Source organism: Muscardinus avellanarius (assembly GCF_963383645.1).
Source record: "Muscardinus avellanarius genome assembly, chromosome: 13".
In the NCBI taxonomy this organism is placed as follows: Eukaryota; Metazoa; Chordata; class Mammalia; order Rodentia; family Gliridae; genus Muscardinus; species Muscardinus avellanarius.
This window is the reverse complement of record NC_137799.1, coordinates 84853661-84881526: the sequence shown is the minus strand read 5'-3', so window position 1 is coordinate 84881526 and position 27866 is coordinate 84853661. Positions and strand designations below refer to the sequence as shown.

The window sequence follows — 27866 nt, the reverse complement described above, 5'->3', positions numbered from 1 at the left end:
TTCCTGTGTGCTGGCCATGTCCTTATAACTGACATCCTGTTTAGTCATCATAACAGTTTACTCTTATCTTCATATTGCAGATAAGGAAAGTGAGACACAGTGAGAGGAAGCAACTTGCCCATGCTCAATCAATATGTAGGGATGAACTGATCAGAACTCAGTCTCCAGAGCTGGAACGTAATTGGTTTAAGCCCTTGTCTTGGGTGTACCTTATTGGTGTAGGTGAAGTGTGAGTTAAGCACAAGAAGTCCCCAAGAGTACCTGCCACATAGGAGAGCACTTAATGTTACACAAACTTCTTCCTTTTCATGCCTGTCAAATCCGCAAAATTCCAATGTAGATGGATAATGATTTTGTGTGTTTGTAATTGGTGCTGTTGTGATATGTTCCATGTGTGTGACTTACCTGTCATAATACTCTTTAAAATGTAGACTCATCCTGTGGAACAGAAGGCATTTTAACACTTAATATTTTGTCGGCCTTCAAAATGGTGGATAAAGGCCATTTTTACTAACAACATTTTAGAATGTCATCACACAGTTCTCTGTGTGTTCTCATAACTGAAGATGTATGTAGCTTACTCCTCTTATAGCTTAGCATCTGTTATCTGATTAATTAAAATTTATGCAGATGAAAAAATTTTGACAAAGACTTTAACTTGTAGCCTTGTCAATTTTTTGGAGATTAATTTGGATATTGTTACAGTAATAGAATTTCCTGATGTGGGTTTTATAGTCTTACAATTTGATGTCCTTTTTATGGTCAAACAAAAGCAGTTTAGTTTTGTTTCTTGTTTTTAACCACTAACTGCTTTTAGTGATAGTATTTCCAAACTTAAGTGTCTTTAATAATCCGTAATTTTAAAATGTTTTTTTTCTCTTTCTTAATTGAACAGATAGTTATGCTTTCTGTATTTTGGCCACCATGCCCAATCAGCTGACTTTGGAGGTACAGGGCGTGGATCAAGTAGATGTGTAACATACTTGTGAGTTTTTCTTTCCAGTCCTTTCACTCCCTCCTTCACTGCTCCTTCCTTCCGCCCCTTCAGAAAAGGACATCCTAATATGTTTAGAATAGAATAGATGGGATAGTTGGGTGGCAGTCATGGAAGCAGTTTGATTTCAGTACTGTATCAATTTGTTGAGGGTGACTTAAAGGATTAAGTTGAAGACTGCATGTGATGGTAAGTTACACTTTTAGAAAACCAAATGGGGCCCACTGCTTGACAGAAGCATTTGTGAATTGTGATTTGTGAATCCACTTGTAAGATATTAAGACATAGGAATTAAACTTCTTTTTTCTTCATTTTAAACAAAACAAAGCATGAAATCGGGCTATATTTAAATCTAGAATGTATGATCATTAACAATCATTTGTGACTGGGGTCTAATAATTTTTAAAGCCCTCTTTCATTCACTAAACACGGTTAGTACCACTCTTAACATTTTGTTCTCTTTGAAATGTAGTCCTCAGCTTTACATTAGCAAGTTAAAATGAAGAGAGATACCTTAGAATTATATTCCCCCTACTTTGGTCTGATTGGATAGCTGACATTATGCAAGGGGCTTGAAGTCTGAATGCCCTGGTAGAGTAGACAGTGGGGATTGTTGTTTTATGCTCATTTTATACTGCTGCCGTATTTGATAGTCTGTTAATTGCCACTGATGTTTGTTTTAGATTAATAGGTTTCTTCACTGCTTTTGCTCTCCAAGGCATAAAGATAAATTGTTGCTTTTGTTACCACTGAAACTTTTTTGGTTTAGTACTCTTAATTCATTGAAGGTACTTATTTTTTTTTAAAAATACAATATATAGAAAAAGAAAAAATCAACCACAGATAGTAGAAGGACCCTGGACTAGGATGCAGAGGATATATTGCCCTTGTCTGAGCTTGTACATGCCCTTACTTCTTTTTGAAGTTTTCTCATAAATGAAGAGCTTCAGACTGCATGGTTTCTCACGTTTTTCTGAACCACAAGTTTATGGTATATTCTATGATAAACCCTCTTAAATTTCTCGTTTATTTAATATTTAATAGTAGTAGTTTACTGTACAGAAGCCCGGTATATTGCTTTGAGCTTAATGCTATTTTATGCATTCATGTATATTCTGAATGAAATGTTGGAGATGCCTCATATATGTAATTCAAAGATTTGTTTGGCATTTTAATTTAAAGCTGGGTGTGGTGGTGCACACTTGTAATCCCAGTACTTGGGGAGCTAAAAAGGAGGATTGTAGGTTCACAACCAGCATCCATAACTTAGGAAGATCCTCAGCAACTTAGACCCTGTTTCAAAATAAAAATAAAACAGGGCTGGGGGTATAGCTTAGAGCTAGAATGCCTGTTGGTTCAATCCTCAGTACCAAGAAAAAATTAATTTATTTTATATGTTTGAGGTATGCCTCCCCTCCCCAAAACCCATGTGAAAATGATGCTGTTAACCATGAACAAAACATTGCATAATGGAAGATACAGTGACATAATATCCAGAAGGATAGATGGTGACTCAAGTCGATCTTTGCCTAGAGATGGATCACTAAACAAATACTCTACTTTTTCAAATTAGACTATTTTCTTAATAATAATGACAATAGCAACATTTATTTCATTGGGTTCTTGGAAGATTAAAGAGGTAGTGTGTGCAAAGCACCTTGTAAAATGCCTGATTTTATAGTTTATTTTATTTTGTGGTATGGGGGGGGCAGAGGGTGAAACCCAGGGGCATTCTACCTTCAAGCTAGATCCCCAGCCCTAATTTATATTCTTTATTTTGAAACAGGTCTCACTGAGTTTCAGAGGGCCTCGAACCGTGATCCTCTAATTTCAGCCTTCCAAATGCTGGGATTACAAGTGTGCACCACCATGCCTGGCATAGTTAATTTTAATAAATGCTATCATAATGTATTCAAAATACTATTCTGAGCCAGGTCTAGTGGCACACACTTGTAATCTCAGTACTTTGGAGGCTGAGATGGGGTTTCAGACCAGTCAGCAACATAGGCCCTCAACAACTAAGCAAGACCTGGTTTCAACATAACAAAAATAAAAAGGCTGGAGATGTAGCCTGGAGGTAGAACCGCCCTGGGTTCAGCTTCCAGTATCAAAATAAATAAATAAATAAATAAATGAATAAATAAATAGTATTCTGACTAATTCTAAACACTCTTTGCATGCTAAAAGTAATAGTCTCCAGTATGAATTCAGTTTGTGACATATTCATAATTTTCTGTCCTTTTGAAGATATGTCTATGATAGAAGAAACAGGAGTATCTAAGCAGCTGGAGATCTTGAGTCCTTGTCACAGGCCCCAAGACTGACCCATGTGTTTTATGTGCATTATCTTACTCTAAGACCTTCTTTTCTTTTTCAAGTGGTAATATTAATACATATAACTACTCGTCTATGATAACAGCAGATGTCATGATAGAGACTTTATTTTTTGAAATTGGTAATCATGGGTCCTGATAATTTTTTGTATGGTTTCTTCATTAAGCATTTCTCTGTTTTGGATTTATATAAAAGTAGAGATGAATTAACTTTTGTTCCTTTCTGGAAATAAGCTTGAATCAGAAGTAATTAGCTGGGTGTAGTGGTACAAGCCTATAATCTCCATACTTGAGAGGCTGAAATAAGAAGATCCCAGGTTCAAAAACAGTCTCAGCTAAGTAGCAAGACATTCAGCAACCTAGTGAGACCCTTTACAAAAAAAAAAAAAAAAGTAAAAAAGGCTGTGGATGTAGCTTAGAGTTAGAATGCTCCTGTGTTCATTCTTCAGTACCACCACCCCCCAAAAAAATTAGAAGCAAGTGATAAGAGATTCCTTTTTATTTATCAAACTCAGAAACTTCAGGAAGAATCCTGACAAGTTAACCTTACTAGGTCCCCATAGCATAATTTTTGTTTTTTCTCTTTTTTGTATAAAGTATCAAATCAGTAGCTAGTGAGCAAAGCAAGTAGTGAGTGATATGATTGCTAAAAAAAATTCAGAAATTAGAAAATGTGAACTATATATTGTGAAATAGAGTCAAATGAAGCAGAAAATAAATTGTGTAATCTGTATCAAACATCTAGTTTGCTGAGGTCCACAGATGATAATTTTATGTGTGAATCTGCCCCTTTGATAAAAGTGCCTTTATTTCCTCCTAGTCCTGACTCTGTTGTGCCTAGTGCAGTAAGACCAACAATAATGTATAGGCTTTAACCTGTATTCATTGTATTAATAACTATCTTTATTTATCAGGAGAATTATATTGTAGACTTGAGTTGGAAACCACATGCAGATTTTATTTTACCTCTCCTAGCTGTAAGACCTTAGACAAGTCCCTTCATCTCTTTTTTACTTACTAGTTAACATCAAAGTAGTTGGAGTGGGATCTCCCTTAGCAGGTATATACATTTAAAAATTAAGATTCAACCTGGAGGAAATTATGTATTGATGAGTTAGAATAATTATTGGCTATCCTTATCCCTTATAGTGAAAAAATGTCTGCATCAAGCATGTTAGTGAACAGCGTACTGTATTTTCTTCATGGTTATGTGCACACATAAAAATAGTGACTGAGTAAGTGTGTGTGTTTCGGATGAAGAGCTTGCTTCATATGATAAAGAGCTCTTTACATACAGTGCAGTAGCTAAGCATAGGTCAGTTGCACACATTTTTCTCATTGAGTTGACAGGACATACATATTGAGAGTCAGAAGATCTCTAGCTTTTTTATTAGATGTTGGGATGCGTTTTCCCAAGAATTGAAGATCTATATTAAGGTACTCTTTTAAGTGCATATTAACTTTTCTAACCACAAAGACACAGTATCCAGTGATTTTTTTTTATCTCATTTGGTAACATGACTGAACATTAATGTTTGATTATAAGCTATTATCCCAGACCCTGCTACAATAAATGTATCACACTGCCTTTTTCAAATACCTATAATACTGAATTCCACAACAGGTCTAGTACTTAAGCATTTCCTGACATGCCTTCTCTAAGAGTAGTCTCAGAATGTGTGTATTTATCTAACCCTTCTATTAAAAAGAGGCAAAGCTCTTTTCAGCTTTTAACACACCTGTCATTCTGTGTTATAGTAGCTATTTGTTATATTCTTGATTTAATCAGTGAAGGGAGAGAGGAATGTTCAGGCTACTACCAGGAACCAGTAAGCCAGCAATTTCCTGTCCAGCATCCTAGGCATAAATTAAGCCATGAAAAAACAGTTGCCTGATAACTGAAGTTATTTGGCAGCAGTTGAATACCTTTCCCTTGCTTTCAGAATCAAGAAAACCAAAACACTCAAACATCTCAAATTGATAATTGTTGGGTGGAGTTGCAGATTATTTTGTGCCCACAACCATCACCTTATCCCTCTTCAGTCCTGTTGCGTGAATCCTGGGAAGAAATGCTGGAAAATTGGTATCATTTTTGTGGTGGTAGTCCTTATATTATTTTTTAAGTACTAAAATATGCCACATTCTCTTTCAGTTACATAGGCAAAGGAGAATGGGCAAAACTGGGACCCACCGGCCATATCTCTTTCCCAGTTTATTTTTGTATGGTCTCTGAGAATTTTTTCTTACCTATTTTAATATTTTCTCTTTTGGTAGCACCAGGGATTGAATACAGGAATATTCTACTTCCAAGCTACACTTTTACATTCTGCTTCCCCCGCTTTTTTTTTTTTTTTTTTTTTTTTTTTTTTTGGTGGCACTGGGGATTGAACTTTTGGCCATTCTATCTCCTAGCTATACTACTTCAGCTCTCTTTTTTTTTTAATATTTTTTGAAACAGGGTCTCTAGGTTGAATCTCACCACCTGCCAAGGCTGTTCTAGAATCCACAATCCTGATTAAACCTCCCAAGTACTGGGATTACAGGCATGTGCCACAATGTCCAGAAACCCTTTTTATATTTTGTTTAGAAACAGAGTTTACGTAGGTTGCTGAGAATCTTGCTTATCACTGAGGCTCTCCTCGAACCTGTGATCTTTCTGTCTCAACTTCCCAAATACTAGGATTACAGGCATGAGCCACCATACTTAGCTAGTTTTTACATTTTGAAATCAGTGTAGACAAATAAATGAAAAAAAAAATCCCTATGTGTCTTACAAAACCTTATGATTACTGCCAAATCCACTACAGAAGTGTCATCTTTTGAAATAGACCATACATTAATCCCCACCTTTCTCAATCTTAAAATTAATTCTTTGCTTCTGCATCCCTTTTTTGTTTTCAAGAGTCGTCTGACTCTGTGGTCATTTCTGCAGAATTTATCAGTATTTTGTTTTTCACAAAGCAATAACTCTACAGGATACTTTATATCTCTCTTTAAAAATGTGCCTCAGGAGGACACGTAAGTGAAAATGAGATGTAAAATTAAATTGAGGATGAACAGGGCGTGGAGGTGCATGCTTGTAATCCCAGTACTTGGGAGGCTGTGACAGGAGAATCTTAGGTTTGCAGTCAGCCTCAGCAACTTAGCAATGCTGTAAGAAACCTAATGAGACCTTTTCAAAATAAAGAATGAAATAGGCTGGTTGGTGTAGCTCAGGAATAATGTGTCACACACACACAAAAGTTGAGAGTAAACTAAAAGTTGAGTTATTTCAATATTCCAACCAACTATAGCACTTCCATGATACCTATCTTGACTAATTTTATAAAGACATCATTGCTCTAGAGGGTCCTTTTATCTTAAAACTTCCCTTGATTCACAAAATTGTGCACATATTCCAAATACTGAGAATTACTTCAAAATATTTACTTGGGAAAACATTCTTTTTTTTTTTTTTTTTGACTAAGGATTGAACCCAGAGGCTACCTTCTACCGTCCCCCACCCCCAGCCCTTTTATTTTATATTTTGTTTGGGAACAGGGTCTCACCAGGTTCCAGAGAATCTCACTGTGTTACTGAAGCTGTCCACAAACCTGCGATCTTCCTGTCTCAGCCCTTCCAAGTGCTATGATTACATGTGTGTGTGCCATCACATTTTACATTCATTACTCTTTAAAGAAATTATATGTTACATTAACGATGAATAGTTAAATTATGTAATTCTGGAATACCACTGTGATTTAGGAATCATACTGTGAGTCATTATTTTTTCTAAATTATTTCCATTATATCAGTATACAGTTCTTTATATCTTGCCTTTTAAACTATGAATTAGTAAAATGTGGCTACTCTTACTGACCTTGTCATCTTCTCCATATTTGTGTCAGAGTATCAGTGAAAATCATTTGAGTATCAAAAACCCTATCTTCTAATACTCATTTCATTCATCCTAGCTTATAGCATATCAGTTTTGTTTGCTCATCACTAACATGGTATAATGCTATCCTAAAAACTAAATTTTGTGTGGGCCTAATACAGTGCCCACATAGAAATGGTATTGTTGAAGCAGTAATGGATTTGCTAGTCTCTCATTTATACACATTGATTCATTTCTTAAAATACTAGAAGTCACCACAAGAAGACTAAGAACACAAAGAATGAGGTTGCTTTTTAATTTATAACATTTTCATCTATTCCTAATATAGATATTTTATAAAGAGAAGCAGACACATATTCCTCTAATTTATATTCTCAATTCAGTGTTATATCAGTTAGCAATTGTATAATAATCCTTTTCTAAACGCAGTGGTATGAAGTTAAAAGCATTTGCTATATCTCATTTGACTTTGTGTTGGCTGCAGGGAAACTTATATTTAAGCCTGTTTGGGCTGAATTTGCTCCTGTGTCTACAGTCATCTGGAGTGACCTGGCTCTCCCTCATATATCTCTGTATCCCTTTAGCAAGGTCAGCTTAAGCTTCTGGTCATAGTGCAGAGTCTAAGAGAACTTCTTTTTATATGAAGTTTGTTACTGTATCAATTACCAAAGTAATATGGCATCAGTGTGATGGGACTATCAGATGTGGAAAACCTGCCAAGGTTAGAGCCCGGCACATGAGTCATGTCGGTTCCATATCTATGTCAACACATTGTGTAATTTCATTGTCTATATCCTCCTATTCCTCATCACTACACTAGAACCTTGGCAGCTTTACCATCTGACTGCTTTGCCAGAATTAGCCCACATTCAAGTAAGCACTTTTCTTTTTGAAATAGCACAGAGAATATTGTTTTCAAGACAACTTTGATGAAATGTCATATTTCTCTCAGTTTTAAGCCCCTTTGAGAAGCATTGTTGTCTTCATTCCTGCTGGGTAATTTGTATACTGCAGTAGTTTGTTTGGAAACATGCCTATTGTTCTTTAAAATATACTTAATGCCAGATTAGAGAACAGATTTTTTTCTGTTTATACAAGCTCATTTCTAAAGCATTTAAAATAAAGAACTTGAGCATGTATGGTATTTAAAACCTCTTCACATGATGTTTTTAAAACAGATCAATTTCAGTATTAAAATGTTAGGAATTCAGCCAAGGAAAATTCAACTTGGATTGTATAGCTGTAATGACATGTATTATAACCATCTTCTTTAGAAAGTGGTTGCAGCAGCAAAGTTGAACTGGTGAATTATATAATTTAAGAGTGTTTGCTAGAACATTGTTATAGGGGGATTATCTGAGCCTTTCCTAAACCAAAGCAAAATGAAAGGTGATTTTATTTTGAGGTACTTAAAACACAAGAATAGTCATCACAGAATACCTAAAGATAACTCATTTGAATTGAACACAAGATCATATGTCTGAATGTCAGTTACCACACTTAACGACTTGGCAGAATATTATAATGTAAGAGAGTGTGATTTCTGGTTTTTAGCTGCTTTGGCTTAAATTAAAAATGTCTTGAGTTTGCTTTTACTTATTCCTCAAATATTGTCAAATAAAAAAAATTTTATGATTGAGATATTATTGATTTCAAAAGTTGATTCCCGAGTAATTGAGAAAATGTATTCAACACATAACTTAGGCATATCACTAATCTTTTTGAATTTTTTTGAGGTATGTGTTCTTGACTCATTTAACGTAGTAACGCCATCTCAAGGGACCATTGGGTGAGGAGTTTTTGTGTGGGCCTGTTGGACTGGACTGGTGCTGTCCTCATTTATTCAAGGTTTTAAGTCAGAAAATATTGTAGAGGGCCTTAATTTTGCAATATAAATATTCCTTTGGAGAATTGTATTAGTACTTACAAAGGTAGAAATGAGGCAACGCTTCTCTGAAAGAGAAAGGGGATGCGAGAATTTGGTATAGAGATCCTAACTTTAAATAAGTCAGTGCCTCTGTCTTGTTCCTGAAGTTAAATTGTATGTGGTGAGAAAGTTATCTAGAATGAAGACCTCCTGAGACACTTCAGTAACATTGTTACCTTTACTGGAGGAGGCAGTGAGGACAGGAGGGACATATACTGAGAGAGAACATTTTTCTAGTTGTATTTCTTTTTGGTCAAGAGCACATGGTTAATAACTAATGACCAAAGCTTTGAGCCAGTAGCTTCTGAATATTATTGAAACATTTATAATGTTGGTTTTTCTGTTATAGATTGAATTGTGTTCCCCCAAAAAGATATGACACAGTTTTCTGATCTCTGGTATCTGTGAATGTAACATTATTTGGAAATAGGATCCTGCAAGGTATGGTTAACATGAGGGTCATACTGGAATAAGGTTCTAGCCTCCAGAACTCCAAGAGAAAAAGTTCTTGTTTTAAGCCATCTAGTATGTAAGCAATGTGTTAGGCCAGACCTAGGAAACTCATATAGCTCCCAAGAGTGAAGTGAAGTTGTCGGTTTTGTTACATTATCAGTATAGTAATTGCTGTTTGAGGCTAATACAGTGAGCATCTATATATAATAAGTCATAAAATTATTACATGTTGAAAGCTTTTAAAAGTTTGTCAATTAGTGCCTGGCCAGGTACAGACACTGTACTTAAGATGAAGCATCTGTCTTCAAAGAGCTCACAAAGCATGGGAGAGACAAATCAGTTGTCCATTTAACATCTCAGTATTGCCTCAGTTTGCTTTCATGTGGTCCACATGCTTGTTTTCCTCCAGAATCCTATTGACCTTTAGATCATAAGGATACAGCTGGCTTGCCTGTATGTCTCACCCCCTCATGGCATGAGTAGTGCATCCACGTATAGTTGTCCAGAAGTGCGATTCACATGGACTGTGATATTAACACTTACAATGCTCCCTGGAGTTGTGCAGTCCACATCCTGTGTAGTTACCTGTGGTGGCCCTATGAATTCTCAGTTTTCTCCCTTGTCTCCCTCTTTAAAAAAAAAAAAAAAAAAAAAACCTTCAGGCTGGATGTTGTGGCATACACCTGTAATCCCAGTACATGGAAGACTGAGACAGGAGCGTCACAGGTTCGATGATAGCCTCAGCAAGTAGTGAGACTCTAATCAACTTAGTGAGACCATGTTTCAAAATAAAAATAAAATAGGGCTCGGGATGTAGGTTAGAGGTATAATGGCCCTGGGTTCAATCCTCAATAACGCTACCCCCCCCACACACACACACTCACACACCAAAAGAAAAAAAAAAAACTTCAAATGGAAACCTCAGAGTTTTCCCTTTTCTGAGCTTTAAGCTTTTTGCTTTGTTTTGTTCCTGTTGTTAACATTGTAATGTCCTTTCCATCTTTCATGATTGCAGAACTCACATATTTTCCCTTCATACATATTTGATAGAGTTCTTTGTCTAAGTCAAATACATTTTAATCCAGATCAGCCTTAATAAAGCCCCCGCAACTCCCTTGGCCTCTTTGTCCTCTTTTCTTGACATTGCTTTGCTGCTCTAAGTACAGATTGTTGTCACACACGCATCATTGCCTTTGCCTCTTACAACAGTCCTTATAATCAGCACATTCTCTTGTAGTATTACCTTGTGTGACTTACTTCATCCCTGAGGATTTAGGTTTCCTTCTAAATAAAATCAGGTTGAACTAGATGAGTGTTTCTCAACTTTTAATGAGCACGATTAAAACCGTACTTGTTGGTTCAATGCAGATTCTGATTTGGTAGGTCTGAGAGCATAAGTAAGAGGGTCTGCAATTCTAAAAAGCTTTCAGAAGATGCTCATGCTTGTAGACAGTGGACCACATCCTTGGCAGCAAGGTCCTGGATGATTTCTTTGTTCCTCCCAGCTAAAGATAAGAACTTTCCTGCTTCATTCACTGGGGCCTGTTGTAGCTGTGAGCTTCACCTTGAGAACTCCCACCCTGTTTACTTCACATTGCAATATTTCCCATTATTCCTTTGTACTTTGTACCAACAGAAAGATGAGAATATACTCGGTGATATCTGATAATGCTTGAAAAGACCTGCTGTTTACAGTTCCTGTTTTATAGCTTGTCCTGTTTTTTGTTTGTTAATTTGTTTGTAGGGTTTTTTTTTTTTCAGGCTGAAATTAAACCTGCTAACGAATACATAATTAGAGTTGGCTTTCAGATTATATAGTTCTTATGGTTGTTTGCTTTGTCTTTCCCGCATTCCTTTATCTCACAGTAATGGTAGATTCATAACCATCTTGTGTGTGTGTGTGTGTGTGTGTCTGTCTGTCTGTCTCTCTCTTTGCTTTATTTGGCTGTTTAATTACACCACATTAAATGATATGTTGTGGTTGTCAGGTCATTCACAGTACAGTCTAGATAGCATCTTTGGATTATTTTGAAAAATGTTCCTATCACACAGTTTAAGCTTGTAAATAGAAGTGCTGAGCATGCATAAATGTGTTTTAAGAAATTATTTCTTTATTGCTGTTTAGTTGAACTGATGGTGACACCAAACATGAAGACTTTGATGTTTTATACGGTATTCTTCCCCACTAATTAACTTCATTAGTCCAGTTAATTAGTGGGGAAGAATGCCGTATAAAACATCAAAGTCTTCATGTTTAATCATAACTTAAAAAGAAGTTTTATACTCTTCGATTGCCAAACATTCCAATTAGCTGAGGGAAGGTCAAAAATTTGGTTGTTCCTCTTCTTGCCGTCAAAGCTTTCCCAGGCTCTTCTGCTTGGACATTGGTTACTTGAGCCTGAGTGTTAATCTAGACAAGCTGTCAGTGGCATGTGGGGACAAAGTACCTTCATGAGCTGGAAACCAGCGTAACGGAGAGACTCAGTGTCTATAAAAGGCACTGAAGAGTTCTGTGATGTGCTGATGGAAAATAAATGGAGTCGAGTCGACCGTAATGGTTTGCATTATTCTGTCTCCTGTAGCTATACCAAAAGATCTCCGGGTGTGTATCATAAAGAGGTTTATTTAGCTCACAGTTTGGGAGGCTGAACATCCGAGACAGGGTAAATTCATGTTTTGGCCTCTGATGAGGGCCTCACGGTGGTGAATCACAGTGATGGGAGCACAAGCAAAAGAGATCACATGGTGAGACGAGAAGCCTGAGGGTTCAGGGGCCTGAGTCGCTCTTCCTATAACACTCCTGCGAAACTTCATTCAACTCTTGCTAGAGTGATCCCCTTTATGACCTCTTAAAAGATTTCACCACTTTCCGCACACTGTGGGCCAGGCTTCTAGCACATGATCTTGTGGGGGGAAAAGATGCAAACTATAACCAAACCATAGCCTGGTATTTGTTTTGTTTTTCTATGCTCTCTAATTTTATTATTAATATAGAGCCACTTTATGTTGCCATATGTTGCTCTTCCAAGTTACTTCTCTGATGTCAGATAGTGATACTGCCTTAAGGAATCAAGAAAACGTGCATAATGAAAGGCAGAGGTGAAAGTAAGGGCTCTGCAAAGGAAATTACAAGAGTTCTTAAATGACCAATAGTTGAGCAACATGAACAACAAGAAACGCTTCTCAGGTTATTTCCCTGTGGTATGTGGTCTATTAATTTTTTTTTAATCAAGCAGAGTTTACAATAGCAATAACGTAATTTAGATAAGCAATTATTGTAATTGACCTTGGCAATGAGTGCCCTTGTCTTTTACCACAATTTACTTAAATCCTGAGGATGGCCAATTATCTCATAATCACTTTATTGAGATTATTGTTTTAATTATGGCACTCAAAATATATCACTTTTTCAGCAGAGTCATGCACAGAAACACAGTGTTCAGGTCTTCAGAAATGTGTAAAGAACATCTAGCCTCATTTTATGACAAGACTGTGGTGATTGCGTTTTCTCTCCCCCAATTCCAGACTAAGATTATAATTTTTTTTTACTAGTTGTTAATCATCAGCTAGAGAGAATTAAAGTTTAAGATTTACCAACTGTGCTCTTAGAAAGGTCTTTAAGGTGACTTAATGCTAAGAGGTAAGCCAGTTTAGTTGATTAGGAGTCCTAATTGACAGTAGTCACGGTGGCTTGTTGATTATCTGAATTTGCCATAGGTCAGAGGTCGTCAACTTGAAACTCACCTGGGAGTTTTTTTTTTTACAATTGTCCATGCCCAGACCCTTGCACAGGCTCAGCCTCTCTGGAAATAATCTGATTTAGTTACTCTGGGGTGGGACCCAGGTTCTGTTCTCATCCTTTCTCTTCTCCTTTCCCTCCCTCCCCTTTTCTCTCTCCCTTTTTCTCTTTCTCATTGGCATGCTTGTTTATTCCAGAGGTAATCCTGATGTACAATCATATCTGAAAAATCACTGCACAGACCGTGAGTTGTTCGCTCCTTGCTAGATTGGCTCATCCCAGCCATGGCCCCATGCCAGACAGTAGAACACCTTTTTGGGGTCTTTGCTGCTTTGTCCCTTGTTCTCATTCTGTTTTTTCTGAAACTTAGCCCAGCTGCCTCCATGCACCTGAGGTAACTAGTCCAGGGTTGAGTCCTGGGAATGCTTAACTTTTTCCCAGGCAGTTGCATAGTAAGTCTCAGTGTATAAATCCCACCTCTTCATAAACCTAAGAGTAGTTTCTTGCTAATGTATCATGATTATATATATACACTCTTTTTCTATGAATTTCTTTTTGGTAGTAGAGTTTTAACCTAAGGTGATTCTACCTCTGAGCTATACCCCCAGCCCTATTTGTTTTATTTTGAAACAGAGTCTCACTAGGTTGATGAGTGTCTGACTGCTTACTGAGGCTGACCTTGAACCTTTGATCCTCCTGTCTCAGCCTCCCAAGTACTGGGACTACACCACCACACTCAGTTCTTTGTGTTTTTGTTTTCCCCAGTAAGAATCAGCAGTTCTTTTTTTTTTTTTTAAGCATATAAAATACCTGGCATACCACTGTTTTGGAAATATAATTCTACTCAATTACATCAGTATAGTTACAAACCTCCCAGTAGTTTTTTTTTTCCTCCTTTTCTTATAACTTGGAGGATGCTAATCATGTGCATCGTGCAGTGTGTTAAGTCCCTTAAACTTATGAGTATATTTATGGGATACCTAAGACCCCCCCCCTTTTCGGTACTGGGGATAGAACTCACGGGCATTCTACCTCTGAGCCATACCCCCAGCACTCTTTTTTATTCTTTATTTTGAAATAGGGTCTCACTAAGTTGCAAAGGGCCTACGTGAACCGCGATCCTCCTGTCTCAGCCTCCTGAATGCTGGGATTACAAATGTGTACCGCCACGCCCAGTGACCTCCTCCTTTTTAAATTAATCTGTAAGAGATTGCATATGCCTGGAGATGGTATTACTGTTGCTAATAAACTGTATTCCAAAGTTTGCTCACACATATATGTGGAGTGATTTATTTGGGCATACCTATCCTTCTCAGAACTGTCTCTTCATCCTCCAGCTTCTCAGTGTCACTTCCAGTTTGAGACAGCATCACCTTCCAGGTGCTGTAGGTGATGCGTGGCACCCAATCTGATTTAAGAATTTTGTTACTTTTATATTAGTATGCACAAGGTTTGCATTGTAATTTATTGTTTTATTTTTCATTTGCAAAGAAAGTAAGCAAGACAATCCTTATCTGTTTTGGGATTTTAAAAACTATTCTAGCCTTCCTGGAACATAGGACTCTTGAAAGATCCCCAAGTGATTTTTAGAAATTGTCATCATTGCCTTTCAGTATCACTTCGAATAAAACATAGAGCTCACCATGGCTTGCTGGGCCCACATCCTGTGGACCCCTGTCTCCATGTGGTCCTCTAGTGTCTCCCAGACCACACCCCCAGCCCTCCTGTGTTTTATTGTCTCTACAAGCTTCCTCTTCATGCCTATGTATTCACTAGTCTGTCTTGGAGAGCGTTCTCCTAGCAGTTAACATGGTTGGTTCTAGTTTTTGCCTCAGGTGTTAACTACAGTTTATGTCTCTGGACTAAAACGAGCACTCTGTGAGGGAAAGATCTTTGCCCTCTATTGTATTCTTAATTTCTTAGTACCCACAGAGCACCTGGCAGGAAGTGAGACTCAATACAGTAAGCTTCATGCTTTATTGAACGAGGAATTATGGATTGCAGCTCCCCACTGTTAGACTTGATTTCTCACTCCAGAGTTGTCAGATTTCAGTGAACTAGGGGGTACAGGTCTAGTCCTCACTTCTGCCTCACTTCTATAGTTCTAGATCTTGCAAATTGGAGAAAGAGCAGAATTTCTAAAGGGGACACCGAACCAAGAGGGCAGATAGAGGCCTGCATGTTGAAGCCTGGTCTCTGAAATATTTGTATGTGGAAAAGTGAGGTGGCTATTGCCTGCCCTTGAAGCTTGAGCCAAGCACCTGTCTTTTCCAGGAAAGAGAGGAGACATTCACAGCAGCCTGTCAGGCCTCCAGCTACTCAGTCTGGGTTGGCCATTGCCTTTTAGGGCAAGTTTCAGAAGTAAGCATGAAAGGAAGGACAGCACACCTGCCACTTCATGTGTTTATCTCAATTAATTATCATGACAGTCTTAGTCTCTTTGAGGTTCTATAACAAAATACAATAAACTGGGTGGTTTATTTTTTAATTAATTAATTAATTGCGGTACTTGGGATAGAACCCAAGGGCACACTACCTCTGAGCTATACCCCCAGCCCTATTTTTTATTCTTTATTTTGAAACGGGGTCTCACTGAGTTGCAAAGGGCCTCACTAAGTAGCTGAGGCTGTCCATGAACTGCAATCCTCCTGTGTCAGCCTCCCAAATGCTGGGATTACAAGCGTGCACCACCACGCCCAGCATAAACTGGGTAGTTTAAACAACAGAAGTGTATTTTTCACATTTCTGGAAGCTGGAAGGTCCATAATGAAGACACAGTGAATTAGATGTCTGGAGAGGGTCTGTTTCCTGGTTCCTAGATGGTGCCTTAGAGCTGGGTCCTCATATTGGAAAAAGGGGCAGAGAAACATCTTTGAGGGGGTCTCTCTCATGAGCATGCTAATTCATAGCCATTCACTCAAGTTGTAGGATACTGCTGGCATCATAGTGAATCTTCTTACAAAGTCTTAGTTTCAGATAGAGGGACAAACCTAATTTTTTCATCTATCAACAAGTATCAAAAGCATTTTGCTGTGTCACCCCCACCCCAGTGGTGTGGCTACCCCTGTCAAAGCTGCTGGTGACTCCCCATTCTTTACTTCCCAGTGGAAAGAAGTCAGTTGGTGTCTATTTTAGCAAACTTTGTTGATGGCATAAACATCTATGACAGAACATTTGATTAATCAGGTACTCCTGGATGCTCTCTTGAACACACTAGATTGTGGGAATTTCTGCTCTAGATCTCCTTGCTGGGTGCTCACAATCTATAGACTGTTGGCTCTATTAGCAGAGGGTTGCCCTCTGATGGGATGTGTGAAGATATGCATGCATGTGTATGGAGAGAGATTAGAGTACAAAAGTCATACTTGTGTTTTGAATTGTTTTTATCTTCATTTATTTGCTCAGGAAGCATTACAAAATGAAGGGTGTTCATTGAGCCATATTTAGTAGCCAAAGTGTACACTGACCTAGTGTTCTTATTTTTTAATAAAATGGTGATTGGTTGAATAGTATTCACCCCATTTCTCTGTGTGAGAGCATTTTCTTCCAGTCCATTTTCAGCATGCTGCTATTACCGCACCATTTAGCTCAATGCCAAATTGCAGTTGGCTCCATTCAGTTCTGTTTACCGAGCAGAACTGTAGTGATTAAATGTCACTGGGTACACGGAGTATACAAAAGTAATTAACCTAAAGGGACGTGTTAGAATAAGGGTCAACAACCTCTTTAGCCCATAGTGCCACCAGCAAGACTAAGCATTGATGGAGATATTGCTGGCAGGGCAGGGGGTGAGGTGGAAAGGGAGAGGAAAGAAGCCAGTGGAGGAGGAAGAGGAAGGAAAGGTCAAGAGGCAGGAGTGCAGTCCATGCTCACACTGGTCTCAGGTGGCAAGCAGATGGGGCTGTAAGATACTTTTTACCATTCTTTATAATTTAGCTCTCTGACCTACAATTTTTTGTAGGGTGAGAGATTAGACTACACTTGCGTTCCATAACAGCATTTCGGCCCTGGTTAGAGGAGTGCTTTTTCTTCGACCAGTCTAATCCTGCCATATGTTTAGTGAATTGGCCTGTCCACCCAGTTTTTTTTTAAAATATGTGTCAGAACCCTTGCGTCTTCATATCTACTTGTCAAATGAAAGCTGCTGCTTGAAGTCACTTGTTTTCATTCCTCAGTATAGTAAAGTCACTACCAGTCACAATTGATATTAATGTTTTATATACTAAAATGTTTTCATAAAAATCTAGACCTCTGTATATATGCCCCCCCCCCATTTTTATGTGGTGACTTAACTGCCAGGGGAGGAGGGATAATGAGAGTACTGAGGAGTTTTTATTTTCACCACATACCTCCATAGGGAATAAACATTTCAAGGAAATCCCCAAGGTAGCTTTTCTCTGAGTGGCACAGAGAAACTGCTGACGGCTGCATTCTTCCAGTGGTGGGTCTCTCAGGTGGGATTCCTTTAAATTTCATGTTTTCACTGGTCAGTCTAAGATTTGTTTCTTCTGGGTTGCAGATAGCTGATGTGTGCATCATAAAAAAAAAAACACACACACACACAAGAAAGGAGATAACTAGTTGAAAGTAATCTTCCGAATGCTAAAGATTTATTCAACAATCATTCATTGTGTACCCAGCCAGAGATCAGGCCTGGCCTTCCTTGGAAAAGGCCTGCTTGGTAAAGAGGAAATATGGAAAGGTATCACCTTGGACTCTCTTCTGCCTAACGTGTTCTGGCCACTGATTTAATCTTGGTTTCCTCCAGATATCTTTTCTGTATAGTCCTAAAAATTGTCTTGTCACCCTATCACTTTCAAAGTCACATTTGAGGGTCACATCCTTTGATGTGCCTACACATATCTGCATATAACACACACACACACACACACACACACACACACACACACACAGAGTTATTCTGACTATGACAATCATAGTGAGTGCTGAGGATACAAAGAAATAGGATTGAGTAGTTGAGTAGTATGTGCCTTTAGGAATGCATAATCTCAAATATAATGAAAATAAAATGGGAACAAGTAAGAAACATGCATGAACAAATCATATTTTGTGCTCATTCATTTGTTCAGCAGCAGTTAATTCAGGCATTAGAGTGCTGGATTCCCCTGGTAATCAAAGCAGGCATAGTTCCTTTCTTTGCAGAACTTCCAATCAGTTAGAGGAGACAAGCAAATAAAAATAATGGCAGTGCTAAAAATTCTAAGAGGTGCCAAGTATGGTGTGGTACATACCTGTAACCACAGTACTTTGGAGGCTGAGACAGGAGGATTCAGATTTGAGACTAGCCTCAGCAACTTAGTGAAATCATTTCTAAAAAAAAAAAAAAAGAAAGAAAGAAAAGAACTGGGTGCTCAGAGGTAGAATGCCCCTGGGTTCAATCCTTACCAAAAAGAAGAAATTCAAAATAATAATGCTAAGAAGGAAGCATACAAGGAGCTATGATAGGGATTTATGGGAGGGGTCTCATTGTTTATATAGTATCACAGATTCCTGAAAATGTGACATTTAAGCTGTGACTTAGAAGACGAAAAAATGCGAGGTGTTTAGGCCAGAGATAGAAGAAGGAGACACCTAAAAAAAAGTTTGGTGGGGGATTGTTGGAATGTCCATCATTCTGTGAAAGAGATTTTCAGATCAGATTAGAAAAGGTAGACAGTATGGACCTAATCAGGCCCATACTTCTATATAAAGTGCCAGGTGCTTGTATTAATGGGTGTTGATTTCTGTTATAACTTTGAGACCTATGTTGTGTAATAGGGTATCCACAAGCCACTTTTGGCTTTTTGAGGGATAGGAGTGTAGCTAGTCACAGTTGAGATGCACTATGAGTATAAAATTCATACCAGAGTTTGAAGTTTTACTACTTTATTTATTTATTTATTTATTTTTGGTGGTACTGGGGGTGGAACCCAGGGGCTTTCTACCTCTGGGCTATACTCCCAGACCTATTTCATATTTTATTTTGAAACAGGGTCTCACCCGGCAAAGGTTTACTACTTTTTAAAAGTACATGAAGCCGGGTGTGGTGGCGCACACTTGCAATCCCAGCTTTTGGGAGGCTGAGACCAGAGGATTGCGGTTCGCGGACAGCCTCAGCTACTTAGGCCCTCCGCAACTTAGTGAGACCCGGTTTCAAAATAAAGAATAAAAAATAGGACAGGGGGTGTGGCTCAGAGGTCAACTGCCCCTGGGGTTCCATCCCCAGACCCGCAAAAGCATAAATAAATAAAAGTACATGAAAAGTTTTGATAATTTTAATATTGCTTATATATTGATAGGGCATTTTTGATATATTGGGTTAAGTATATAATTAAAATCTTGAATTTTTATAGTTTAAAATCCAGCTATTAAAATATAAAATACTTGTGTGGTTCACATTGTATTTGTTTGTCAACACTGTTCTAAAGAATAACTCATATTAATATTTTATTAATGGACCCTAAGACCAAGTTGGCTAACTTATTGAAAACTAGCCATTTTCTGATGGTATAATTTCTGATTAGCAACCTTAAAACTGCTAGGCAGTATCCCTTTAAATTGATAGATTGTTATTTCCTTCTGTGTTCCTGCTGAATTACTCTCAGATATTGTATAGAGTATATTTGCATACATAATATATAAGAATATATATGAGGCTCTGTGGAGTTAACACTTCGGAAGGAAGAAATGTTTAGCCTTTCAAATAGATTAAAACAGTTTACTGGAAAAAATAGCAACAGAAAAAGACTTTCTTTTCCAATAAATTTTAATAGTTACTAAGAGGAGGATTCAGGCCTATTAAGATATAGCTTGCCAAATCTTATAGCTTAGTCACTTCTTTTCTCTGAGCCACTACCTTACTTCAGCTTTTTCAACGTGGCTGTTAGAACAGTGTTGATATTTTTACTCAAAAACAGAGAGCGCAGCACAGAAATAGTTCTAAAGCCAATTCACCTTTCCATGAAATTCTCCCCCACTTTATTTTTTAGGGCATCAAATTGTGCATCCCACCATATTTACCAGTAAGTCTTAGTAACATTGGTTATAATGCAGCAGATGAATGAATAGTATACAATGTTGGCCAGACATCTGACTATAATTTACACAGAGCCAGCGTACAAGATTTATTGACTTCATATTAGCAAGTGTATGGAAGAATTCTTGGGGGAAGACAAAAGCACATAGGTTAGTTAGGCCTTGCAAACTCTGCGGTCTGTTGAAAGGCATGAAAAGGTTTGGAGATAATTAGATAGTTTTAAAGATGTATGCAATACAAATTTTTACACTTTGGCAATTTTATCAGGTTGTGCTAGACTGGTAATACTGTACCATCTATACTAATCAAGAGTTAGAGTACTTGCACTGAGCATAGTGGCGCGCACTTGTAATCCCAGCATTTGAGAGGCTGAGACAGGAGGATCGCGGTTCAAGGACAGCCTCAGCTACTTAGTGAGGCCCTTCCCAACTTATTGAGACCCTGTTTCAAAATAATAAAAAAAATCGGGCTGGGGGTGTCACTCGGAGTTACAATGACCCTGGGTTCCATCCCCAGTACCCCCCCCCCAAAAAAAAGAGTGAGAGTACTTGGTTCATTCAGCCTGTGCCTTAAGTTCCCCTCTCCATCAGTAACAAATGGGGTCTACATTTCCTTCTCATTCTCTCAGTTTCTTCTTTATGCAGTCCACAGCTTGGACCACATGCCTACTCTGAACTATCAAAGAGGGAAGCCTAGCTGTGTACACAAGAATCAAGCCTGTGTCTTTGGTGTCAATGGTTTCATGTTCCAGCAAACTGAGCTTGCCAACTAAAGTAACAGAATGAAGTTTCTGGGGTGGAGCCAACAGCTTTATTCCAGGAAGAGAAAATAACAGTCAAGAAACCCCAAGAGGACATTAAGATAATGTTCTAATTTAAAATCAATTTTATTGATACCTTATAAATTATTAGGGCATTTTATCCTGACCAAGTAATATATAATGCTAAGGCTGTGAAAACAAAATACAAATAACTGAATATTGAAGTGCTGGAACTTTCTGCTCCATGAAAGAAAAAATATGTAAGGCTTGCTTTTATATTATGAATATTTTTATTACTTCTGAAAGGCAAAGTATAGATTTTATTTATGTTTGTGTTTCTGTATTTAGTAGATACTCCGCAAATACTTATTAAGTGAGCCCATAAGTGTACTAAGATTATTGCAATGGTTTGCTACAGAGGAATACCTCTTCATGTAGGCTTTCAGGACACCGGGTACTGTACTTCCCAACATGTACTCTTTAATCCTCACAGAAATCATGGACTGCTACTAGTCTTTTATTCACTAGGAAATGGAAGCTTAGAAAGGCTCAGTCCTTTATCCAGCAAATGGTGCAGCTTGCTCTCAATCATTCCTCTGTCCATTTTTTCTGGTTTGATAATATTTTAATTATGTGCAAAACAAATTTACCTCAATTTAAGTTTCTCTTATGAGGAGAAGCAAAAAGACAGACAGTAATAGAACTTTTTAAGAATGCTCATGAAATGTTATAGGTGAAACAATTAAGAACAGACTCATTATTTTATGTGGAGATTATATTGACTCTTCTTTTAACAAGGGCAGGTCTCTAGAAAGTCCTAGTCAGTTTTGAAGGTGAGTTTTGATTTATGTTAATGTGAAAAAAGCAGATTTTGTGAGGGTTATACACAGATTGTACTTTTAATGACTTCCTTAATCAAGCAGGTTATTTTTATAAAGGTCTCAGAGCAGTAAATCAACACCATTGACTGCTCAGTCCTATCGTATTCAGCGTATCATTACCAACATGCTATAAATTTTAAGTCAATTTACATAAGTTGAGATTTGTACATTTTGAGCAATAATTATTATTTTTAAAATTTTATGTTTTTAAATTTTTTAGAATTATGTCCATCTATTTTGGTTGTTTCCTTATAAATGAGATAATATATGTTAAACTGTTTTATCAGATAAAGAGCCCTACAGATGGGAATATAAACATTTGTATAATACTATACAATGAAATTTCAATCAGAAATGATATTTGGATATGGTACCCTATTAGTTTGGTATACACAGCTTTATTAAGGCTATTGACTTTTATTTCTGAGCTTTTTTGAAAGTATTTTCAAAAGCTGTGATGCTTTGAGGACCATTGGGGTGATTCATGGCCTTATTTTCATGAAAGTTGATTCTACTTAACAGGAAGAGTACCCTAAATCCCTGCTGATACTTTGGCCTTTCTGGATTCAAGGAAATAACCAATATTTATTTCTAGTACAAACATTGGCCTTTGGTTTTCAAAGGGTTTACGGAGGAATCATGATTGAGGATTTCAGTTATGGCATCAGAAAAAGATCCAGGGATCTTCAGACTGCTTTCTCAGTCATCCCCAACATAAACAAATCCACCCTGAATCGTCTCTTGCCCAGATTATCATTGGAGAATTTCTGTACTGAGCTACAGTTAGAATTATGTATTTATCATCTAAACTGGGCTGTTCTGTTTGTTTCTAGAGTGAAGGAAGCATGCACAGCAGGTATAGGAAGGGCAAGCCAGGACTTAGAATCACCCTAGCCAGATTTCCATGGTGCCCTCTGCCTCTTCATTATCCTCTTTATCTGTTTGAGAACTGATTTACCCTTTGGTACCAAGTAGGTAGGGTTCTTGAAGGCCATAGCTGATGAACAAATGAGCCATACAGAAAGGTGTTCATGATCTTGGTTGTCCGCTTGACCTTTAGCATGATTCGTCATAGTGGGCAGGGACATCTGAGCACTGCACCTATGTGAATGGGAAGCCAACTTATCTGGGTGTGCATTTGAAATCAAGTTAGAAAGTCCATTGTGGAAATGGTATTTATAGTCCTGCCTAAGTGTAGTATCGAACCAAAACTTTTATTGTGATTGTTGAAAAGAAAATGTGTTTTGTTTAATAGCAGCCTGTTGAAACCCTATCATTATAGACTATCTGAACATCTATGAGGGAGGAAGTGTTACACAAATGACTAGAATAATCCTTACATGAAGACTAAAATAGAAGAGCCACACTAGCTCACAGTCCCAGTTTTCGTAGTAAACAGAGCCAGCTGGACTGCAGTATATAGTGATGGTACCTACCAGTGTTGCTGTTACCATGGGCCAGGCTATGTGCCTGGGACTGTAACTTGTACTTTAGGTGAATTATTTTAGTCCTCAAAACAGCCCAGTGAGGTGGGGATAGGGTATTGTTCCAAACTACAGAGAGGCAGAAGCTAAGCAACATCCCTACGGCTATGTAACTATTAACTGGAAGACTCTAATAGTCAAACCCAAGCAGTCTGACTCCAGAGAGGTGATCTTGCCTACTATTAAAACCTGTGTTCTCTTATTAAAATTAGCTAATTATGTCAATGCTGCCTTCTAGGGGAGGGAATTCTTTACAAAACTTTTACAAACTGCCCTCTTTGATCTCAAGGTGGTAGAGGAGGAAGGGCAGAGGCCTTCCCTTTCAAGTTGCTAGAGGTGCCAGTTGTTTCACTAACTTGGTCAGCAGCTTCAGAAAGTCTAGGATAGGTTTCAAACTAGGATCTAGAACTTTTCCAGGTTTTGAAATAACCTGATTTATAATATTTTGAAATAACTCTCTTTTAACGCTTACTTTGTATTACCAATACAGTTCGGGTTTTCATATAATAAAATTCTTTTTATTTTTCCTTTGTTTCTCTTTGTTTATTTCCCTGTTCTTTTTCATTCAGCACATTTATGTTACTATGTTTTTGTTTGTTTGTTTGTTTGTTTGTTTGTTTATGGTACTGGGGGTGAAACCCAGGGGCATTTGACCTCCGAGCTACACCCCCTGCCCTATTTTTTATTATTTTATTTTTGAAACCGGGTCTCACTGAGTTGCAAAGGGCCTCACTAAGTAGCTGAGGCTGTCTACAAACCTCAGTCCTCCAGGTCTCAGCCTCCCAAATGCTGGGATTACAAGCGTACGCCACCACGCCCTGCTCCCCAACCCTATTTTTTAAATTATTCTTTATTTTGAGCTGGGCGTGGTGATCCCCGTGCTTGGGAGGCAGAGATAGGAGGATAATGCACGTTTGAAGCCAGCCTCACTGGCATAAGAGACCCTGTTTCCAAATTAAAAAAATATATATATGTCTGGGAGTGTAGCCCATAGGTAGAACGGTATCACTAAGTAGTAGCTGAGGCTGTCTGAGAACTGCGATCCTCCTGTCTCCGCCTCCCAAATGCTGTGATTATGAAGCATTGCACCACCATGCCTGGCTTATGTTACTATTTTTAATACCTAGTAAAAGTGTATACTTCTTTAAAATGTAGAATTTTTACTAAATATTTGCACTCAAAATATTTTGCCTCTGCATATGCCATTGCTTCTGACTGTAATTCCATTTATAACATATTTACTTATATATATATGATCAAATTATAGTGAAAAGATTTGTGTTTAATTTTACATTGTAGATTTATACAATGTCATGATAGCAGTTCAAGTAAGTTTCTTATAGTAAGCTCTGAAAATAACTAACGTAGCTGAGCTTTTAATAATAGAGAAATAAACTTTTCTAGTAAAAGCATTGCTATCTTTATTAGTATTTATTCAGTTCTTCCCATTCACAAGATCAGAAGAGATACAAATAGCCTTCCAATGGCAGAATGATGGACTTTTAAGACTTATTATGAGAGTTAGTACCAAGCTCAATATGATCCCAAAGCATTTCTGTTACTAAAACATTGTTCATTGTCCAGGACCATTGTGCAGCTTAACCTTTAATTGCTAGTGATAATTAAGTACTTTATCATTTTACTAGAAAATTCCAACATGCTATTCTATTCTTTGGTAAAATTCAACAATAAAATGCTGCTCCCGTAACCAGAAACAGCCAAATAAATAAAAGCTATTTGATTAAACATGTATGCCAATAAATAAGCATTATGATTTAAATAGACATCATTTAGGAAGTATTTTATTATTGTTTAGAAGTCAGTTTTTTTTTTTAATAGAGTAACTTACTGCAGACTATATCAGAATTCAGTCTTGGGTAATTGTTAATGTTACACACATACACTCATTTTTTTTTTTCCTTCTGTAAAATGTCATACTGTAGGATGAAGGTATCTTGAAGTAGGTAAAGGAGTATAGGTAAAGAATGGGTAGAGATCCCATGTTGCCAGTTCCAAAGAACACTCCTGCTCACATCTTCCTCTAGTCCGTGGCTTCCCGTGGACTCATTCATCTGGTAGATCTGTGATGTATCACCTGACTTTTAGACTAAGGTTGAGGCAAGTGTGCATAGGGAAGGATACAGTCAAAAACATTCAAAAACATCTGTTCAAAAACATTTCTGGAGCCGGGCGTGGTGGCGCACGCTTGTAATCCCCGCGTTTGGGAGGCTGAAACAGGAGGATCACACTGGTTCGGAGCCAGCCTTGCTGGTTTAAGAGACCCTGTTTCCAAAAAAAAAAAAGGGTCTGGGGGTGAAGCCCAGAGGTAGAAGGGCTTCCAGGAACCCCAGTACCACCAAAAAACAAACAAACAAAAAAAAAAACAAAAAACAAAACAAAACAAAAAAAACATTTCTGGGCATTTCTCTCTGTTCACTGAGCTCCATGCCCCTCCCCCAGTGAACTCACAGCTCAAGGTGGGAAGCGACCTTGTAAACAAATTGCAATACATTTGTTGTACCTGCTCTTTTCATTGGCTGATGTTAAAGAAACAAAGAGGAATGCACAATTAATTCTGTCTGACAGCTTCTATCTGAGGAAACTTTGAAAAATGACATTAGAGTTGGTTCTTATGGAACGGGAGATATCAGGAGACAGATGCTAAGTGAAAGGGTATTTCCACAAGCCAGGGGAAATGGATACAGGTGCAGTGATAATACACAGATGTCTGGGAACTGACGTGGGAGACAAGGCCAGGACTGTGATTGAGGTAGGGAGTGAGGACTTTGGAAAGCAGTCATACTCAAGAATTTTTCTTATCAATGGTAGGGAATCATTTGTCCTTTTTAAGGATGTATAAGGATGATTGTGCCTTTGGGGAATATGAATTTCAGAAATGTGGAGGACTGAGCAAAATTCTTTCTGAATTTTTATGACTTGTATGTCACATGATCACCATTTTTTACTTGCTCAGATCTTTAAAGATTATCTTATTTTCTTTTTATTGAAGAGTTACTGATTATCTCTTACATTAAGTTCTATTTATTTTGGCTTCCCAGGTCCGGGATATAGCTCAGTGGCAAAGCATCTGCTTTGCAGGTACTGAGCTCTGGGTTTGATCCCTAGTTCTGAAAAGACCCCCCCCCCAAAAAAAAAACCTTTAAAATACTGGCTTCCCATTAATCAGCAAATATTTTAAAAAGTCAGCCTTTTCTTCCTTCCTTTTTCTCCTTTGTCTCCTTCCGTCTCAACTTTGTAAAGGTGTTTGAAACAGTATAATAGAAACATATATGTGGCACCAAACTCATTCTCTTTCAATTTTTCTATCTCTCCTGCCATCTTTATTTCTCTCTTCCTTCTGCTTTGTTTGTTCTGTCTCTTTCTCTTTTACTTTCTCCTTATCTTTCCCTCTATACATCTTTGTTCTCTTGCTGCTTTCTTCTCCTCCCACCTCTCCTGTCTCCTTAACAGCTTTGCAGGTATGTACTACAGAACAAAAAAGGAAAAAGTCTCAAGTGATTTTTTTTTTTTAATGCTGTCAAATGGATGATCCTTTTTCAACCCTGCTTCCGTTTCTAATTCCAGAGCTCTTCGGTATCCCCATCCGCCAGTTTCCGAGGTGCTGAGAAGCACAGAAACTCCACAGACTATTCCTCAGAGAGCAAAAAGCAGAAAACCGAAGAAAAGGAAATTGCAGCTCGCTATGTAAGTTCATTCACCTTTGCTTTTGGAGAGGCCAACTACCCTTTGACTGTTACCAGGCAACACAGAACACAGAATACCAACAACCTTTAGGAGAAAACCTCCTTATTGCATGTGTGCTTTGTATCAGAAAGCTAGTTGAAGTCTAGTGTGCGCACATGTGTTGGTGAGAGGACACAGGGTTTCATCCAGCAGCTAATAGAAGACTTAAGTGTTCTGTAAGTATATTTACTTCTCCGTGTATTTCAAGATGGTTGAATTTTCTTTGGTTAGTTTGAGAGGCAAGGGAAAATGTAAAATTAGTTAATTAGTAGACTCATGCTGAGGAATATGGTTTTGTGGAATATAATTTGGAAAGACATCCAGAATATACCTAGTTCGAGTGAGTTGAAACTCTTTCCTCTGGTAGGGCTGGGCGGGCTGTACAAGAGAAGGGAACAGGCTGGATGGGAACAGTATGGAGGCCAATGGTGCCTGATCTGCTTCCCCTGCAGCTGTCCTGCGAGATTGCAGACTCTAGGACAAACCAAGAGTCTGGATTTTCACCTCCCAGTTTATGTGGCTACTTTGTCAGATTTTAAAACACTGACAGACCAAACCATGCCCATGTGTAGGCTGGATTTAGCCTGCACATGCCTCTTTGCAGCCTCTTTTCCAGAGTAATACCAAGCCATCATCCT

The 27866-nt window shown here is 37.9% G+C and overlaps 1 protein-coding gene across 13 annotated transcripts in view; it reads left to right on the top strand.

Moving 5' to 3' along the window:
• Positions 1 to 27866, top strand: part of LOC308272016 (transducin-like enhancer protein 4) — a gene marked incomplete at both ends in the record, with an annotated part of 152038 nt that overhangs the window by 103888 nt on the left and 20284 nt on the right. For 10 of the 13 annotated variants that reach the window (XM_080708762.1, XM_080708761.1, XM_080708755.1 and 7 more), the window contains one exon: positions 27070 to 27189. In XM_080708762.1, coding sequence (XP_080564888.1) covers positions 27070 to 27189 — 120 coding nt within the window. The remainder of the gene's footprint in view (positions 1 to 27069; positions 27190 to 27866) is intronic. The other 3 variants (XM_080708759.1, XM_080708760.1, XM_080708751.1) reach the window with 1 other exon arrangement.